Genomic DNA, 21,362 nt, shown 5'->3' with positions numbered 1-21,362 from the left:
AAGTAGGGATAATAACCAAAGATAAATTAATTAAATTTCAATTAAAAACGTTGTGAGGGAATAGCATCAATAATTGTCTTTTTTTAGAAATGACAGACGCATAAAAACATACGAGTTTTGCACTATATCTGTTCCAGTTGGAGAGGGTATGGGTATTACTTTGGTGTGAGTATGGGTGTGAAAAGTCATATCCGCCATAAGTAGTGTGTAGGTGATGGGTAAATAAAGTCTTACCCGCCCCATATCCACCCATTGAGCCCTATACCTACCTGCTTCACCCAATATCCACTCACTTCGCCTCATAAGTCTCCACCATGTATCTACAATGTACTAATTTCTATCAACTTTTTATATTTGTATTAAAACTATTGACAAAAAATTAAGAATATTAGTTTTATTTAATTACAGCATATGGTTAAATAAAATTAAATGTACAATTAATTTTGTAAATATTTATAAAGTATATAGCACGGACTTGGAGTAAATGTAAAACGAGTATAAGCTGGGTATACTCATGATGGGTATAGCCAGTTGGTCAAAGTAGATGAGGATGAGTTTGAATGCATACTTAGGTGAGCAGATGTAGTGAGCAGATATAGATATAAAAATTTTACCCACTATAAGTGGTGGTTACGAATATAGGGGAAGGCATACTCATTCACCGGCCATTTTCTCATCCCTAGTCTATTTAGCTTTTGAAATTAGTGAGACTTAAGTATACACCTTCTTTAATTCACCTTAAAAATAAGTAATCAGTAAAATTCAATTTTAATAAGCAAAAATTAGTTTCAAGCAGCAAAAACCAATTACAATAAGTACAAATCAATTACTATCGGTAAAAATAATTTACAATCTATACAACTCAGTTATAATTTATGACTAAATCAGTTTCTATCAGTAGAAATCATTCAATCCATAAAAATAAGTTACAATCCTTAAACATCAGTTATAATCAGTAAAAATCAATTTTAATAATTAAAAATCAGTTAATTCAGTAAAAAACAAATGAACAAAACAAGATTTTAAACAAATCATATATTTTCCTCAAATTTAAAATAGGTGTCTCATTTATTTTTAATGCTATTAATTGATATTTTGTTAATAAGATATAACATAGTAAGTGGGAATGAAACAATCTACCGAGTGATATCTCAAACATATTTGGGGAGATTATCTAAGATCAACTTTAGTAATTGTCAATAAATCTATTATCAATTGATTACTTTTACAAAAAACTTCCAATTACGAATTTTTGTAAAGCCATACAAAATCTCAGGGAATGAAATACATCTTCCCTACATGCTTTGAGATGGTATTAATGCAAGAATATAATATTTACTATTCTATGATATGCAATGTTTATAAATTGCTGGGCAAACTAAAGTGAATGCAAATTTTTTATTATGAATTAATTATTCATCATTTTGATAAGAACTTTGTAAAATATAAAATATTAAATTAGAATAATTAATTTGCAAATTACGGCGAATTATAAATTCAATGTATTTTTTTTTCGAATTATTACAGCCATTAAAGTCTCAATGTATACACCGTTCAGGCTAAATCACCGGATTCCTATTATTTAAGTGGTCAAAATTTTGAGTTGATTAATCGGAATCCGGTGAATTGGCCTGAATGATATAGACATTGATATTTTAATGACTGTAAGTCACAAAAAAAAAATTAAGGTTGTAGTTTAAATAAGAATTTCAAACTTTTAAAGCTGTAATTCGCAAAATTATTCATATAATTTGATAAAATTGATTTAAAAAGTTAGATTTCTAACTGAAATCTTATGATGTCATGCATTGATTTTCATATTGAACTAGGTTAGTATGTGAGTGATACACAATGATGATAATTTCATCCTAAAATACTACTGAAATTTAATTAAAAATGATAATATTGTTATCAGTATATAAATCAGTGTGTTAATTATCTTAAATTTCCAAAAATCATCCAACATAAATAGTAAACTTATCTAAATCAATAATTATATGAATTATTTAATTAAGATACAAAAAATGACAATATATTCATAATGATGATGGCATTTTAGAAGTAAAAACTTTCATGACAAAGTAACATAACCAATTTTTAAAGAAAAATTGTCAGCATCATTTGTATAGAAAAATTTGTGAATAATACTTTCAATTATTGCTTAATGAATTTATTTTTAATTATTAGGAGTATTTAACTTTGTATATCCCTAAGTATTGGGATACTTAGCCTTAAACACTAAGCAAATTATTTTCAATAGGCCGTTTTAGAGATATTTTGAGTCAATAAGCAACAATTGAGAGTATACAAGATTCATTATTCCAATACTTAAGGGTATAAAGAGTTAAATAATAATTTAGAGTATTTTGAGTCAATGAGCAATAATTGAGAGTATTATTTACAAATTTTCCTTTGAGTAATAATTATATTTTATTTTAGTGATTTACTAGATAGTGCCAGTGTGATGTATGGTTTTATCAAATTTTACGACATAAATTACATTAATTTATATAAAGTATTACAACTATTAATAACACATTTCAAAATCAAATTTAACACAAAATATGTAAAGTTATTTTATAAAAGTTTAAACGAAAAAAAGATGCTTTTGCAATGAAAAATATAATTGACTTATGCATTGCATTTAAGTAACTAATTGTATAAATGACAAAAAATCTTAATTTAAGTATTTTATGTTTTAAACATCTCAAAATATCCAATAAGCTAAATAATACTCATTTAAAAAATAAAATAAAAAATATATTATAAATAATTGAAAAAAAAGAAATAATATATATGGTTTTCTAATACATTAAATGATGTGAGTAATAAAGACAAAGATAAAGATAATAGTCAAAAAATAATGACATAATCATCAAGTGTTGGAAGGAAAATTTTTGTTAAGGTTATGACACATAAGTAATTTTAAGTAGTGATGAAATAGTGTTTTATTTTAGTAATAGTTATAAATAGATACGTATGTAATCTCCGTGACTTCGCATAATTGCATTCATATTATGTTATTTTTAGCTATATTATACTATCATGATATCATGCAAGATATTAACTGCCTTTTCTAATACATCTATATCTATAATTATAACAGTAAAACTTTGCAATTTCTAGAAGAATCAACCAAAGTATACCACAGCTTACGTATTACAAATTTCCAAATTAAAATCAAATAATCAAGTTTTGTTATTTATATTCCTTTTATGAGGGATCATATCTAAATATTCAATCTGAGGATTTAATTTTCTCTAAGGGTATGATAGAGAAACTGACAATTTGAAAATTAGCCAATTTTTTTAACTGAAATCGATTTGAGTTGACTAAAAAAATCAATTTACAATTATGTAAAAATAAATTAAAACAAAACTCGATTTGAAACCGTTCAAAAAATCTATTTTAAAATTAATTTGATAACCCAAATAAACTATTTCATATAACACAACAGTAGAAAAATCTACATATACATGGCGTATTGGAAATCAAGATATAACAAGCATCAATAAATGTTAATAACAAAGGGCATGACTCGTGCTTTCAAAAAGATTGAAGTTGAATTATATAAAAAAAAACGAAAAAATAAGTTGAAAGCATGAATTAACCCTTTCGTTTAAGTGATGACCTGGCGTATATAAGAATAAATCAATTTCCCAATTTTTTTTTCTCTTTTTATTTAGATCAAGTCACATAAATTATAAAACTAAGTGATGTAAATAAAGATTTTATAATAGGTCATGTAAACTATTTATATTTTATACTTTTTCCACTTAATTTACATTACTTTTCATTTTAATCTATCTTACTAATTTAGCCCTATTACACTATAACAATTCGTCACGTAATCTCACCGTGGTCCACTCGTGTGGACACGGGACACCTGTGCGCTTGGGCCCACAAATCCACGGGCCAAATGTGTTGACTTGCACATGTACTTGGTGAGGTTCATTGTTTTCCAAAACCATATGGTAGTATGAAGATTAGCACAACCGATATATGTGCAAATCAACAAGCCACTATTTTATCAATGTGGGATCTTGTCTCACATGTGAAGTATTTCCAACAATGTTGAGATGATTTATCTCACATTGAAAAATTAAAGATAGTATTCACACTATATAAGCTATTGGAGACCTTCTTTCCCATTGTCATATGGTTTTGGGATGGTATATATCTCCGTACTTTATGATGTGTAATCTTGTGACTTCCCAGATAATATGCTAGCATTCACATAGTCCAACCTAATTTAGCAAGCCGAATTTCTCTTTTTTGAAAATGACCTCACTATTTTTTATTCATTTTTATAGCAAGTCTTTTGTAAGACCGTCTCACCGTGAGATATATCCATACAAACAGCACAATTAAATAATTTTAAAAAATAAATAATTAAGTAAACTGAAATGTGAACATAACATACTTGATAACTGTCATTTTTTGGCAGAAAATAAGATGAAATTGTACAGTGTATAGTTATCATGCCATTACAATAGCTTTTGTTATGATTGGTGTGACTTGAGTGCGCAATTAGTGTGTGCATTCATGTGGTGACTTTTTGGGATGGAATCTCATAAGTATGTCATGAATGGGTGTGTTAAGTTTTGTCTTAATATTTGTGGTTTATGATGATGATTAAAGTATGAATTAATGAGTTAGTCATGGGAGTTATGGGACTTAATGAAGAAGTTAAAAGGTTCAATTCAAGATGCTCTACTATGCAAGTCGAGCAATACTGTCAGAAGACCTCTGAAGTGCCGCTCGACCAGCTCGCTCGACCGAGCGAGCTGTAGGATGGGTCGAGCGAGCAGACAGAATGCAACCAGAAACTTTCTGTATCCCGCTCGACCGAGCGATGTCTTTGATGCTCCTAAGATGCTGTTTTTGACTCTTCAAGTTCTTGGAGATGTTTTATTATCATTTATTCATAGTTTTAATGTACTTAATGTTACTTAGTGTGATCTCTCCTATAAATAGAGAGCTCTCGTTCACATTTTGTAATTATCCACAAAATACACCCGAAGCCAAACACTAGCCTATATCTCTTCTCTATTGTAATTCTCCATATTTGAGAGTTCTTTGAACTCTTTTGATAATATAATAGATACTACACACCGGAGGACGTAACCTTAGTAGGGTGAACCTCGTTAAATCCTTGTGTCATTTTATTGCATTATTTTATCCTACAAACATCGATATCATTGATAGCGTAATTTGTTTGTCACAAAACCTTATAGACTCGATCTTGGCAATATTGGAGTTTGAAACACATTGTTCGAACTCTAATACATCGTCGTTTTCAGCTTTTAATTTGGAAATAATTGTACATACCCACATCATTAATTGGTTTTTGATGAAATAAAAGAGCATTGTTCCCAGACCTCAGTTCCGACCAGGGATGAGTATTCTTGGACCTTAAGGATTCAATCCGATCTTAATTTTAAGGTTTTGGATCCACTTATTTTTGAACCCTATAGATTTGGGTTGGATCTAGGTCCATGACTTTAGGATCCGAATTTAGATCTGGGTCCGAGTCTACACGTTTGAGACCCAGATTCGACCTAGATCCGACCCATTGACCCATTTTTATCTTTTTTTAAAAAATTATACATTAGTTATCATGTGTATTTTAATTATTTGATTTGAAATTTTATTTTATTTCTAAACATTACATGATTTTGACCTTTCAAGATTCATGTAATTTAAAATGTGATCATTGTACTAAAGACCTGATAAACATTTCGCTATAAGAACTTGAATGTTGGAAAACTTCATATATTTATTCGCTCAACAAGTATAAAGTATTAGAAGATCATTGTTTGTCGAAAATGTTTAAATAATTTTATGCCAATGGCCAAAATTGTACTTCATAATATATTTTTAAACAATTTTCAGGAAAAAAAAAAAAATATTTTAGATCCAGATCCAGACCTTGCAAATCTAAATCCAAATCTGAGTCTAATAAAAAAATTAAGATCTGGATTTAACTGGATCTAACCCAAAATCCGACTTATCCCAGTTCCGACCACATTTGATAATGATCATTAGAAGCCCCTAAGCCAATGTTGTAAATTATGAAATTGCATCCACCTCAGCCAATATTTTATACCATATTTTTTCTTCTCTCATCTTAGGGTTATCTGATGACTTTAATATGATTACTTATAACCTGAATGTAATGACTTATTACCTTATAATAATGACTTACATTATTAAATTAATTACCTACAGTTAATAAGTACTGATTTTAAGGTTGTATATGATGACTTTAAAATAATTAATTATAGCTAAAGTGATGACTTACCTTAAAAAGGCTAAATTAAACACCCAAATCACAATAAAAACCATTTATGTCAAACAAAAAAGCTAGTAGATTGTACACTTAATTTTAATAAGAAATTAAGGACAAAGATGCGAGATTCCATTTAATCTATAATAGAGAATAATTTGCAAAGAAACACCTTATAAAACCATTTTTTGTAAAAAAAAAAACACATTTTAAAATTTGTTTTGTAAAAAAACACCTTTTAAGAGACTTTTTATTAAAAAAAAAAAACCTTTAATTAGTTTCCGGTGAATTTTGTCAACTTTCAGGCGTTGACTATGCCATTTGTCAACTTTCAAGCGTTGACTTTTGAGCTAAAATGGCATAGTCAACGCCTGAAAGTTGACAAAAGTCACCGAAAACTGATTTAAGGTGTTTTTTTTAATAAAAATTCTCTTTAAAGATTTCTATTTTTCGGGGCATAGATAATTTTTTTCCATTCCCTTGTCCCCAATCATCTACTCAAAAAATTTGGTAAAGCTGTAGTTCTTTTCACTGCTCATCAAGCATCTACTTCTCTTCTTTAGTTCTTTTTTCCTCTTCCCTTGTCCCCAATTCATCTTCTCTGCTTAGTTTTTAAGGTAAATTTGGGTTTTTAAAAAATTGATAAATTAGGGCTTTTTATTTCTATTGTTTCGAACAGTTGAGATTATTATGATATCCTCTTCACCGCCTTGAAACCCATCAACTAAGGGGCGGAACCAGAAATACAAATAAGTGATGTCGATAATTAAAAAAATACAATTAAAAATGATAAATAAATTGCATTCGACAACGATTAATTAAGATAATTGTTCAGACCGAGTTTTCATATGTAAAAATGACATATAATATAATCATTGAATAAATTTTAAACTGTAAATACAATCATTAATCAAAATTCCTAATTAGCTAAACAAATAAAAAACTCTAATTTTTTAAAGGCCTAAAATACCTAAGAAGAGAATTAAATCCTAATTTACCTAAATAGATAAAAAAAATAAAAAGCCCTAATTTATCAATTTTTTAAAAACCCAAATTTACCTTAAAAACTAAGCAGAGAAGATGAATTGGGGACAAGGGAAGAGGAAAAAAGAACTAAAGAAGAGAAGTAGATGCTTGATGAGCAGTGAAAAGAACTACAGCTTTACCAAATTTTTTGAGTAGATGATTGGGGACAAGGGAATGGAAAAAAATTATCTATGCCCCGAAAAATAGAAATCTTTAATAATTCATTTACAATAAAAATGGGAAAATGGAACAAATACAATTGAATTGGTTAATACTTCAAGAAGATATTCAAAAACTATAAACTATCATAAAATTCGGAAAATGGTTAAAACTTATATATATATATATATATATATATATATATATATATATATATATATATATATATATATATATATATATATATATATATATATATATATATTAGACCTAATCAAACACCGGGCCGGGCTGGGCGGGAAAACAGCCCATTGATGTGGGCCGGGTCGAAGTGCGGGCCTAAAAGTTCTTACCCAAAACCTTAATATGCAGGCTTTTTTAGCGGGCCTATGTTATATACTATTTATACATTATAATATTTTGTTTATTTTATTATACAACTCTAATACATTAGCTCAAACATTTTAAATTCTTTGAAACGGAATTGTATTTGTCTTCTTTAAAATTAATTATGATGTTATTTTTCAATATTTCAGTACATGTACTACCGGTTTTAAATATTTCATATAGTAGCATGTAGTTTAACATTACTACATAAAAAGCATATTGTTTTCGTATAGAAATATGGCACCAAATCAGATTAACAATCTAATGAATATTCTGGAAAAAAGAAACAAATTGAAAAGAAAAACTAAGTACATTGATTATTTGAAATTATTACGCCAATCGTTAAGCAATCTAACAGAGGCAATTTTTTCATAATATAAATCGCACCAAAGAAAATTAATGAGAATAAAATTTAATTATGTCAAGCAATTATTTCAATTGCGATGGACCTAAAACAATATTAAATGATATCGATAATGTTAATGCAAGTACCAAAACCCATGTCTTTTCGGGCCGGGCTAGCCCGCGGGCCAAACGCCAATCCCAAAAAAATTCGAGCCACTTATTTTATGCCCAAACCCGCCATTCGGGCTATATTTTGGTACCCAAACCCTCACTTTTTCGGGCCGGGCCACCCATGATCATGTCTAATATATATATATATATATATATATATATATATATATATATATATATATATATATTCTCGATTAATGAGTTATGCACACCCTAACAAGAAAACTTTTTTAGTTCTTGAAATCCATTTATGCAGACAAGTAAAATGAAGAGGAAATGGAAAAGAAGAAATCAGTAAATGAATTAATGAAACAAGAAATAGAAATGTGGAGTAAAAAGAATAAAAGTTTAATGGGGTTTAAACCCCATGACCTTTTGGTTAAATGTACATTACGTCATTACCCCACTAACTGATCCAACATAGATTTGTAACTATTTTTTTTTACATCGTTGACACTCCATTAAATCCGCCCCTGCATTAAGCACTGACCGAATACTGATAGTAAAAAGCCAAAATAAACTTGTTTCTTAAAGATAACTTATTGAAATTGGGATATGCCATTGCAATAAGTAGTTTTTTGGATCCAGGAAGGCTTGATAAAATGCATGAGTATGTTGTACAAAAATTTGGAGGTCACTCTTTCCACTAAACTGTTGTTTTTTGATTGAAATTGATTTCAAGTTATAAATTATTTTCATTTTTAAGATTATTCTCTTCTTAAAATATTTTAAAACACATCTTTTTTTATCAATTATTTTCTTTAATGATTCTCAATATTTTAAATTTCAGGTTAGTAATTTTTAGATAATAAAAATAAACATACATTTTAACCAGCCACACCCTACAGGTATGGATGCAAACGGGGCGGGGATTGGAATTCCCATCCCCATCCCCATCTGTTAATGCAATATCCATCCCCGTCCCCATCCCCGCGGCGAATATAATTTTTTTCCCCGTCTCCTCCCTGATGGGTTTGTAACTAAAACCATCCCCGCCCCACCATCCATCTGGGTATCCATCCCCGTCTCCCATTTTTTCCGCCTCACCACCCGTCAAATCCCCGCTTAATACCCATCTGTGCCATATATTTATATTCAATCATTTGGGCCTTAAAACCCATAATACATATCCAAACTCCAAATTATCAAACAAACACACATCCAAAGTCTCAAATAAACCAGGGTTTTCCAAAATTTATACATATCTTGAGGCGGGGCGGGGCGGGGCGGGGATGGGGCGGGTATCACCTAAAACCCATCCCCATCCCCATCCCCGCGGTGGGTATGAATTTTATACCCGTACCATGACCCATCAAACCGGGACCCATCCGCACCCCATCGGGGCGGGGATGGGGCGGGTTTCCTACTAGACTCGCCCCGCCTGCATTCCTACCTACAGGCCCTACAAGCCCTATTGGCCCCTACCTCTAATCTATCCTACGGACCCTATTGGCCTTTACTCCTACCCTACCCTACGAGCCCTATTTGCCCTTATCTGTACTCTATCCTACAGGCCTTAATGACCCTTACTCCTACCCTACACTACAAGCCCTATTAGCCTTGTTGCAGTCATGCTCGTTTGAGCACAACATATGTTCAATCGAGCAGGTTTGAGCTAACAGCTATTGTTACCTTTCTTGATTGCTTCCACATATTCATTTGGTCGCCTTCCTCCAAAGCATATTCAACAATTGTTCACGCATCCTAGTGCACCAAGTAGTAACCCAAACAAATCAATCCACACTTGTTTCTTGTATTACCAAATCATGGTATAATATTTAACAACCAACTATCTAAGCTTTGATTCAACTAGTTACACCTATCTTTAATTCTAAAATTCTTCTATCAACAATTGTCAAGTAATAACCCATTAAACAAAAGAGAGTTCAAGATCAATTCATACTCCAATTATCCATGATTCATTTATAGAAAATGGGGATTGTGTAAATTATGATGCTAATTTAGACACTTGTTATCTGTTGTAAATTGTAAATTGTAATTCTCTTTTTATATCATTATTAAATAATTGAAGAAGAAAATTTATGAGCTAAAAGAATTATAGAAGCTAATAGACTTAATTTAATTGACAATTTAGAAATTTATTGAAAACATAGGCCTTACAATTATAAGAGAACACCCCGTTGAAGCAACTTCTTGGCAGGGCTGGCCCTAAAATAATAGGAGCCGAACGGGAAATAATTTATTGGTCTTAATAATATTTTTTTTTTTGAAAGGTATAGGTCATAACTATATTATTGCTTTATTCCATATTACTTATAAATGATAATGTTATTTCTTCAAACAATATGTCGCTATCAAATAGAATTAAAATAGAACGAAGGAAATATAAAACAATAACAAAAATTAAATCTATAATGTTGGAAATGAAAAATAAAGTATGCACCTATACATAATATAAAATCAAACAAAGATATTTCTAGCAGCAATTTTTGATGCAAAATCATTAATATCACAATGTCTAAATCAAAAAAAGTTTTCTTATACTAATTTTTGATGCAAAGTTTTTTCTTATACTAATCACTAATATCACTAATAAGGTAATTTTTTTGGTGGCCCTGAGTGTAAGTCCAGCTTATCCTTGCCGAAGTCCGGCACTGCTTCTTGGAAGGGCTTCCAATGCCATTCTAGCGTCGTATTGTTTTTCATAGCACAACACAATATTTTCTGCGAACGAGAGGACATAAAACAAGGGTAAGAAAAGAAAATGCATATTAGCAAAGACTTAAGAAACAATTATGACAAATAAAATGATGTTAGATAATTTAATTTTTCACAAAAGTTTATTGCTTTAAACTTAAGCTTTTGGTTGAGTTGATTTGTTGGCTTAGTATTTGAAACCAACGTGATAAAAAGGTTATGAATTTGAATCTCATCCATTCCTTATTTCAAGTTGTAAATAAGGGCATGTGGTAAATCCATAATTCTAATCCAAAGCGCTTTCGTGTAAGGTGACTTATTATTATATAGTATAATATATACCAGGGCCTTTAAAATCATCTAGTATCATATGTGTCGCATCCACACTTCTAGCCAAAAGAAATACTATATGAGGGGTTGATAGTGTATAATATGTCCTATGGTTGAACCATCAACTTAAGCTTTTGGTGGTGCATCTACCCTTCTAGTCAAAAGGACTCTCAATATTATAACATATTTTGGATCTTCAACCATCAGCTTAAACTTTTGATAAAGTTGATTCCATGACTAATTGATACAAAATTCATAAAAAAACCTGAAAAATAATAAAATGTAGGAAAAATTATCGAGAATAATTTACCCTTTTACTCAACGGCCGCGAGTAATCCCACTTTTGATTATTATCTAATAATACAACATTTTGATATATATTTGCTCCCAGCAAACCCAGTGGGTCTTGACCACTACAACCCCTCCCCTCCTCTCCCACTTCAGATATGTTGGGAGCAAATACATATTAGAGATGAGATTATTATAAATAATCAATAGATGAGATTATTCGCAGCGAATAAGTGAAATGTTCGATTATTTTCGACAATATTTCCTGAAACGTAATAACATACCTAACGCTTGAACTTGGTTTTCCTGGATTGTCTTTTACATTCATGGCAGCAAATTGGTAAGACAAACAATCATCTACAAGATCAGTTGTAAGTGGAGCTTCACAAGAGGAATGAAGCTTCCATGACTTAGGCACAACCAAGTTCCTGTAACACAGAAAACATATTACCTTAAAACATAACTACATCTGCATAATTGCACATTCTTCTAGGAAATAATTAATTTTCATCCATACCCTTCATAAGATTTGTACTTGCACAGATTAATAAAGTTAACACTATATCCTTCAAACAGAATACTTAGATTCTTTGCAAGATCAGGAACCTTGGAATCTGGTAAAACATCCCAAACCTTGATGACTTGTATATAACTTGATTCTTCCTCAAGAATGTCGACTGTCCAAGCGAGATTAAGCGTTTTATCAACCTTGTAAATTACCAACAACTCATGGGTCGCGCCATCATCAGTGATGGACAGCCGCCAGCCATCAGCAATCTTGCGCAGCAGATTTTGTACGCGTTTCTGAGCCTTGACACTCTTTATGCTTGATATAGATTGTTTAAACTCATTGCTAAAGTTAACCTGCATAAAGATCAGAGATTCAGACTAGTGATGGAATAAATGCCTGGCATCTATGGTTTAGAGTAGAGGTGCCAGGTCGGGGCGGGGCTGGTCAAAATTTAAATGGGCCGGGTCATGTCAAATGTTAAACGGGTCTGGTCGAGTCAAAGCCCGTTTAAATCCGATCCACTTTGACCCGTTTTTAAAAAGTTAATAAAATATTTTTTTTATTATACTTTATAACCCGTTGGGTCAATCCACTTATGTATAGAATAGTAATATCATTTTAAAATATAAAAAAAATTGATAAATTTTTTCCGGCAATTAATTAATATAATTATCCGGCCCGACCCGGGTCAACCTGCTCCGTTGAACAGCTCTAGTTTAGAGTAGTGATGAAATAAGTACCTTCCATCTTGCTTCCTCGAGTTTAAGGTGGCTGAAGAAATCGAGTTTATCAACTGGTGTTTCGTGATTAAAATTAACGATCTCATTAGCATAAAAGAAGCAACCACGATTTTTTGCATCGCGTATAAGGTCTTTCCACACTGAAGAGCTGTTACCTAAAGTACTTCCACTTCCAACTATCCAAAGACAGTACCTAAATTTTACATTGACATAACATAAACTGTTGTTATTGTTCGTAATCTTCCAAGAAATGAAAACATTGTTAAGGCATACTGATTAATACCTCGCCCTGGTGAGAGCTACATTAGTTCTCTGACGATCAGACAGGAACCCTACCGATCCATTTCCATTGCTTCGAACAGTTGAGATTATTATGATATCCTCTTCACCGCCTTGAAACCCATCAATTGATCGAATGTTGATGCAAAACTTTTCCTTATGTTTCGTGTATTTCTTCTCCAGTTTTTCTTGAAGCAAACCTACTTGACCCTTATATGGCGATATTACTCCCACACTCACCTTCTGTTTAGTGATGCAATAATGTTCTGCACATACAAGAAATGAAAGGCTCCAAATATTCTAGTGTATATAATATATTTAGCACCGGGTATGAGCAATTGTTAGAGTATATAACATATTATAGGGCTCTTACAAGAAATGAAAGGCTCCAAATATTCTAGTGTATATAATATAATTAGCACCGGGTATGAGCAATTGTTAGAGTATATAACATATTATAGGGCTCTTTAACCATTAGCTTAAGCTTTTGATTGAGTTGGTTTCTTGACATGGTATCAAAAGTCAACGTGATCAGAAGTCACATGTTTAAATCTCAACTACCCCTCAAATTCAAATGGAATATTTCGCACTAGGTATGAGGAGGTCTAAGTTGCATCCACACTTTTAGTCTAAAGGGCTCTCATGTAAGGGAACGTGTTAGAGTATATAACATATCATAGGGCTTCGACCTTTAAACTTTTAGTTGAGTTGGTTCCTTGATAAAAGAGTAATGCGTTACATCTACACTTTTAGACTAAAGGACTCTCGTACAAGGGGACGTATTTAAGTATATAGCATATCATGGCGCCTCAACCACCAACTTAAGCTTTTAGTTGAGTTGGTTCTTTGAGGTATCATAATGTTGATTCTTGTACAATAAGGATATTTTCCATTCTTTAGAACATTCATACTAATAAAAAGAAGTTTCAGTTCCATACCTTTGAAAAGCTTTGCAATGATCTGATCAATAACCTTTGCCTCCTTAAAATTTCTAGGACTATGCCCTTTCTTGAAATTCTCCTTTCCATCAGTCACATGTACGAAAGAATAAGATCCAAACATGCTCCCTTTGAGATAATTCTTAACATAGTTTCTTCCTTCGACATTGGGTGCATTTACAATCTTGTTCTGATAAAATTCTTTATTCGGAAACAAGCTGATAGAAGGGTGCATCCGATACTGAATGTTCAAAAGATGCTTTTCTTTCCCTAATTCTGCCAGCCGTTGAAATAAACTCCTTCCGAAGTTCATCTTTCCTAAAACCTATATAAAAAAGAACTTTAAGATTTTCATAGTTGAGGTGTTCAACGGGGCAGGGTAGTCAAAATTTAAATGGCTGGGTCGAGTCGAGTCATGTCAAATGTTAAACAGGTCGAAGCGGGTCAAAGTCCATTTAAATCCGACTCACTTTGACCCATTTTTTAAAAGTTAATAAAATAGTTTTTTTTGTTGTACTTTATAACCCGTTTGGTCGATCCACTTATGTATATAATAATATCATTTAAAAATATAACAATTTGTCACGGCCTAATATCACCCATTGGGTCGACCATCCCCGTTGAACACTTCTACTTTAATTGCTAAAAACATGCAAACATTATGTAGGGAGACATTGTCTGACCTTGCTCCGAACCATTGCTGGGAGTTGCCGATCGTCCCCTATGAGAATCACAGTTTTCAGACCAAAAATCTGTAGAGGAATCGCTGACTCGCATTCTTTGAGTTGTGCTGCTTCATCTATTATTACTAATTTAACATTTGAACCTATTTTAATCGCGCCTGAAGCAGTGCAGAATATCAATCGCGCATTATTCAAGCAGAAATCTTTAACACTTCCCTCAATCTTGGGCTTAGGAAATCTCTTACGAAGTAAATTCAATATACCCATCAATCTTTCTCTATTCATCACAACCTGTTCGGTGAAATTACAACTATTTTTTAGCGCATTTTCTACCAGGGTATTAAGCATACCAACTAATTCAATCATCTGTTTAGCCACACAAAGTGTTAAACTTGATGTCGGTAAGTGAGTATACAAATTCTCTGCACAAAACACTAAACGATTTGCTAAAGAAACGAAACTCTTCCTTAGAAACTCATCAAATGTCAAAAATTCATCGGTTTTTATATCCACCTTATCATTACTTGCTTGGCCCTTTTTTTTTCCCTTCATCTTATTTTCCTTTTTCTTTATTGGTTTGAGTTGCCGTTTTTCTTGCCTCCCCAGACCCTGACCATAGTTTCTATGAGTAGGATATACAGGGTATGATGATGATGAATCTTCATTCATGTTATCCTCTTTCTCGACCTGTACCAAGTAAGTATCATGCTTCGCCTTAGGGTCTTCGAGTAATGAAATCATAGACTCCAAACTAGTATTCCAACCAGTTAACGGTAAGATACACTCTTCAATAAGCTTCACACGATATTTGAGAAATATGTCGACTAGCTCAAAATCATCATCGATCTTCATTCTTTTTTCATTTCCGACTAGGACTATGTCTCCTAACCCATAAGTATCATAAGCCAAGGACTCTAAGAAGAGTGTTACTAGTCTTTTTGCAACCTGAATCACTGCTACATTGGTGGGTGCACAAGTTAGTGTCCTACAGTAGTTGAGTTTTAGTAGTACAAAAAGTAATGAAGCTAATGTCTTGGTCTTCCCAGTTCCTGGTGGACCCCAAATTAGCTTTGAATTGTATTGCTGGTGTGTGCATTTAGTCATGGAAATGCTGCTTAAAACTGCTTCTGTTTGAGATTTGTCTAATCCAAATGAACTAATAAGGTCAAACACTTCTGTTTGTGTAGCATTGAAGTTTTCTTCAGAGATGCAAAGGGTACAATAACCATCATCCACCTGAGAAATAATTGAGAAATAAACACTATCAATTAGAAATGATACTTTGTCAACAAATATCCAAATTTTAGCAACTAATAGATTAGTTAACAGTTACTAAAAACAATTAGCAGAGCTAAAAAACACTATTAGCTGGTGTATTGCAATTAGCTCTTAGTTGTTAACCAGAGGCTTTTCGACCAGATGCTACCATTGGTTGTTTGCTGTTAGCATTGTGTTGGTAAATGAGATCCCGCAGGGGTGAATGCTAAGTTAGAATGAGGGAGACATGTGTTGGAGTCACGTGAGTTTAGTTTGAGTCGGACAAAGACAGATTACATGAAGTAGTTACTTCAACAAAAAAGTGATGAACAATAGCGAACCGATAAGAACGACAGAAAGCTGAAACTCATTAGACTTTAAAAGAGAGTGAAGAAGACCGAAAATGATGTAGGAAAATAAAAAGTAGAATAAAATAAAGATATTATTATTTCAGAATATTATGTTTTTAGGAAATTAAGATCTTTTTTATTATTTAGGATATTAAGGATATTTTGTTTCTTATTATTTAGGTTTATGATTATCTATAAATGACTTGGTGGACAAAAGTGTAAAATGATATGAATAACCTAGGCTTACAATTAGTTACAAATTAAGATAGTACAAATGGAGAATCCAAAAAAAATCCAAATGAATGACTATGGAAATTAATATATTGATTTGTACAACCAACCCCAATCTTTTGAGAATAAGATTAGTATTGTTGTTTTTGTTGCATGTTGGTGCTTCGGATACCTTATGTCAATATTCTTAAGTATTGGGGATGTCCAATTAAGTGCAATTAAGTCAACAATAGAAATAATAATTATTTGCTTGACCAACCAATAAATTAAAAGTCAAAAGTAGAGGTGTTCATTCGAATTATCTGGTTGATTTCGAGTCATGTGTATTGGGTCAATTCTAAATCAAGTTTTGTGCTCACATTAATTTGTATATATTTTTACATTCATTTTGAAGTCGGGTCAAGATCTCTTTTAAAGAATTATTCAAAAGTCAACCAACTAGCAAAAACAATAGATATACTTACAGAAGAGTCATGTTGTAGCATCTTGTGAATGGGACCCAGTCTTATACTATGAGGATCAGGATTCAAAGCCCTCCAAATCCTCATATTGGTAGTAATATTCATCAAAAATGTAACAAAAAGTCTCTCATCTTTCTTTCTTAATATCTCCCAATCAATTTGTTGTGACAGTAATATCTCAAACTTAAGTTCATCTTCATCATACTTTGACACATACCCAAAATGAAGGGGTTTATCCGGTTTGATCAAATCATCAATACTTCTTGGCCTTGAATTTGTTATAGCAAATATATCACATGTATGTGGCTCGTAATGTGCGGCATGATTATTAACATCATGTATTATTTTTGTGGAAATGCCGTAATATAATTTTTTAGGAGGTTTGTATTTCTTAGAAAACGAAATAGATGATATCTCACAAGCAGGTGCATGGCCAACTGATTCTAAGCCTGAACAGAATTCAGCACGAGTCTCCTCTATAAGTGGCAATTTGAATGAGTCCATGAAATGTTCAGTTGATGAGAATATGTCCGGTATGGGTTTGACCTGTTTAAAGTAAACAATGTAAAAAATTTGACAAAACACAATATAATTCAAGCAAGTCTTGTGAAAGATTGTCATACCGTGAGACTACTAGCTCAATCGGTTCAACTATAATTTTTTACAAAAATGCGATTATTTTTTATCAAGTACAGGTTACAATTGATAATACCTTTAAGATGATGATCTGTGATTGATCAATTTTGTATCATAATTGATGTCGTTAAGGTCAAAATTGATTTCTTTTAAAGTTATAATTGATCATTAATAATATATAACTTAAAAGCATAATAGACTATTTTAAGATTATAAATTGATCCTTTTAATGTTATAATTGGACTTTTCATTTTAATTAATCTATTTAAGGTTTACTTTAAGTTTAAATTGATCGTTTTGATGTTAAATTGATACCTTTAAGGTTTAATTGATTTTATTTTTAACTTTGAGTTTGGTCCAACTTATTAATACCCGCTTCATAATAAAACAGTCTCTTATGCGTTTTTGCATATAATATAATTGACTTTAAAAATTGATTAGCTCTCTATGCTTCGAAAGACGGAACAAAAATACAGAAAAAATTAGCATAGGTAAATTGCTTGTATGTAACAAAGGTGCAAATACACAATAATTAAAGGTCATGTACTGCCTTGGCACCGAACACCTTTTATATGTCAAAAACTAACGCTTTTGCTGTAATTGGCATTATTGAATTATGAATAATATATAGTTTTTATAAGTAATTATATTCTTCATTTTATTTTTATATTATTTGGGATGATATATTCTTAGCTTATAAAGATGATATGTGCACATATATTTACATGTAGTGTCATTTTAATAAACAGTTGAAATTATGGGATTTAAATTTTCAATTTTTCATAGTTTTGTTTGGTAAATTTTATCCATACACGATTTTAACATTAGACCTTATTTAGTTCACTACAATCACATTCTTAATATTTGTCGTTAAATCCTCACTTTTGTAATTATAATTTATATTCACTTTTTTAAATTGGAGTTTTTAAATACTAAATTTTTTTTTCCATCAACTTTTAATAAACTTAGTTTTTAATATCTTAAGTATCAATTATAACATTCAAAATGACTATATGTGTTAAATATTCTGTAATCAGAGAGTATTTCAAAACCAAAGATGTAAATTTTAGTTCTTTTACTATCACCTGTTTTTGAATAATCATACGATGATTTTAATTTTTTTGTGTATGTTTTATATAAGCGTAGAGATATATTCAAATAACCAAATTTTTAATAAACAAACAAATAAATATATTTAACTAAGCAAAATATTTTATTTCACATATATAACTAATTCCATAATTTCCTAATAATAATAAATATCAAAATAATTCCCAAATATATATATATATATATATATATATATATATATATATATATATATATATATATATATATATATATATATATATATATATTAAGTATTAAAAAAATGAGCGAGTATATTACAATTACCTTATCAACGTAGAGATCATTGTTAAGAATATCTTTGATTGACCATAAGAACACAAAATCTAAAATGTCAGGGAGTCTTTCCTTTTTTCCATTGCTAAACTTCTTCATTTTCGTATTCATCAATTGCAAAAATAATCGAATTTGAGTAATATAAACTTCAAAATTAAAATAATTCTATATTTTTTTTAGGTTATTTTTCCCTCTTACAATACACAAAAAACATAAAAAGATGCATTTGCATAAAACTTGGAGATTAAAGAGGTTAGATTATGTAATGGAAGGTTACTTGACGAAGACTTGGAGATTGCTTTTTGTATTTTGGAGTATAGGAAGGAGAGGGATAACTTAGAGTGAATTAAAAATCTTATTCGAGAAAAAGTATTATATACATTTGCTCTAAATGACACTCCCTCCAATTTACTACTGATATCTTATTTGCTTTACGCACTCTTTTTAATGCATTTATTCAGTTTATTATCTTTAATTAGGCATAATTAAAAATTATGAAAAGTTGATATAAATAATCCTTATATTAAAACGAATTAAACAAGATCTCACTTGACTATATTTTAACTTATAGATTAATTATAAAGTATAAGTTAACAGTAAAAAATGAATAGTATCTAAAAAACAAATGGGACATTAGTAGTGAATTAAAAGGAGTATAGGATTTAAATCTGTGGGTTTAACTATTTATTAATTCTCGGCTTAACAAGATCTCGGTTTAAACGTCTTAGATGACCCATGTAATTGATGCATCATGATTGTTTCGTCTTCCAAGGGTAACAATGTGTGCATGGGCTTGTCCCTTCAACTTCCTCATTATTTTAATTATTACAAGTCTTTTTAATTTGAATCATTTTCTTTCAGAGTTCTTCTCCTTTATTTTCTGCTGTTTATGATATATACTTCTAACTATTCAACTTCTTTGTCTTGAAAGGTGAAAATCGAGAATTGCACAACTAAAAAGCAGAAACAAAAAACCGTACATCTTCTAAACTTGGCGTTATCTGGTCAATCAAAGATGTACTCAACAAAAACTTTTCAAGAACCAGGTATCCCCTAAGTTGCACTAAAAGGGACACGGACACGACACGGATACAGGAAAACGTCAACTTAAAAATGGCGGACATGGGAACACGAAAATGGTAATATAATAAATATATCAAATTAAAGATAACTTTACAATCTTTCATTTGATATATGTAAATAAACACTTTAAAAACATAAAACTTACATAAAATGCAAATAAGTACCAATAAACAACATGAGTTTTTAAAAATAGTCATACAAACCAAATCAAAGAAAACCAAATAAATAGGTAAATTCAAGTTTGATCATCACACATCATACGAACAATCAAACTTCGAATCGAGGCTTCGTCGCTTCGAGGCTCGAGCAACCCACAGCGTGCAGCAGGCAACAGGCAGCAGCACCGACAACGTCTGTGATGGAGCAGGCGAGAAGCAGCCGGCGCCCGGCGGTGGCGTGGTGCGGCCGTGCAGGAGAGCGGCAGCGACTGGAGGAAGAGTTTTTAGGTTTAGAGTGAGAGAGTGTGCGGGTCTGCGGGAGGGAGTAATTGAGTAACCAAGCCCCTGTTTTTGATTTTTTTTTTTTAAATCACGTGGGGCACGTGTCACTTCCGTGTCCTTGTCGTGTCCGTCGTGTGTCTTTGTCGTGTCCACGTGTCCGGAAAAATATTAAAATATTGGACACTTCATTTGGCGTGTCGGACATGGATTTTTGTGTGTCCGTGTCCGACACGCGACACGCAGGTCCAGGGGCGTGTCCGTGCTTCCTAGGGTATCCCTACTTTTTTTAGTATTTTCAGATTCAAATTAACGCTCACATTGTAATGTACTTTTTCATTGTGATAGCATATATATATATATATATATATATATATATATATATATATATATATATATATATATATATATTATATATATATATATATTATATATATATATATATATGATATCTTCGAGTTTCAACCATCAACTAGAATTTTTGGTTGAGTTGCTCATGATCTCGGGTTTGAATTTCATCCACGCATGTAGTGCATATACATTTCTAGGCCAAAGTGTTTTCGTGTTATAACATAACATGAAGATTCAATCATCAACGTAATGTTTGGTTGAGTTGGTTCATTGAAGTTGATGGTTGAAGCACGGGATATCTTTATTGGAAAGGTTTATCCCACATCAATAAATTAAATGATGGTATAT

The 21,362-nt window shown here is 31.3% G+C and overlaps 1 protein-coding gene across 1 annotated transcript; it reads right to left on the bottom strand.

The window, feature by feature from the left end:
- Nucleotides 1–10,970: 10,970 nt before the first annotated feature.
- On the bottom strand, nt 10,971–19,242 carry LOC130824807 (uncharacterized). The gene is made up of 10 exons (XM_057689824.1): nt 19,135–19,242; nt 17,107–17,649; nt 14,805–16,040; nt 14,122–14,446; nt 13,188–13,449; nt 12,905–13,097; nt 12,171–12,517; nt 11,938–12,081; nt 11,378–11,472; nt 10,971–11,062 (listed from the first exon to the last, which is right to left on the bottom strand). The coding sequence occupies exons 1-10, from the start codon at nt 19,240–19,242 to the stop codon at nt 10,971–10,973; spliced, it is 3,345 nt and encodes a 1,114-aa protein (XP_057545807.1).
- Nucleotides 19,243–21,362: the final 2,120 nt, after the last annotated feature.

Source organism: Amaranthus tricolor, chromosome 10, assembly GCF_026212465.1.
Source record: "Amaranthus tricolor cultivar Red isolate AtriRed21 chromosome 10, ASM2621246v1, whole genome shotgun sequence".
NCBI classification, from domain to species: domain Eukaryota; kingdom Viridiplantae; phylum Streptophyta; class Magnoliopsida; order Caryophyllales; family Amaranthaceae; genus Amaranthus; species Amaranthus tricolor.
The sequence above is the reverse complement of the archived record's forward strand: the minus strand, read 5'-3'. Positions and strand labels throughout refer to the sequence as shown.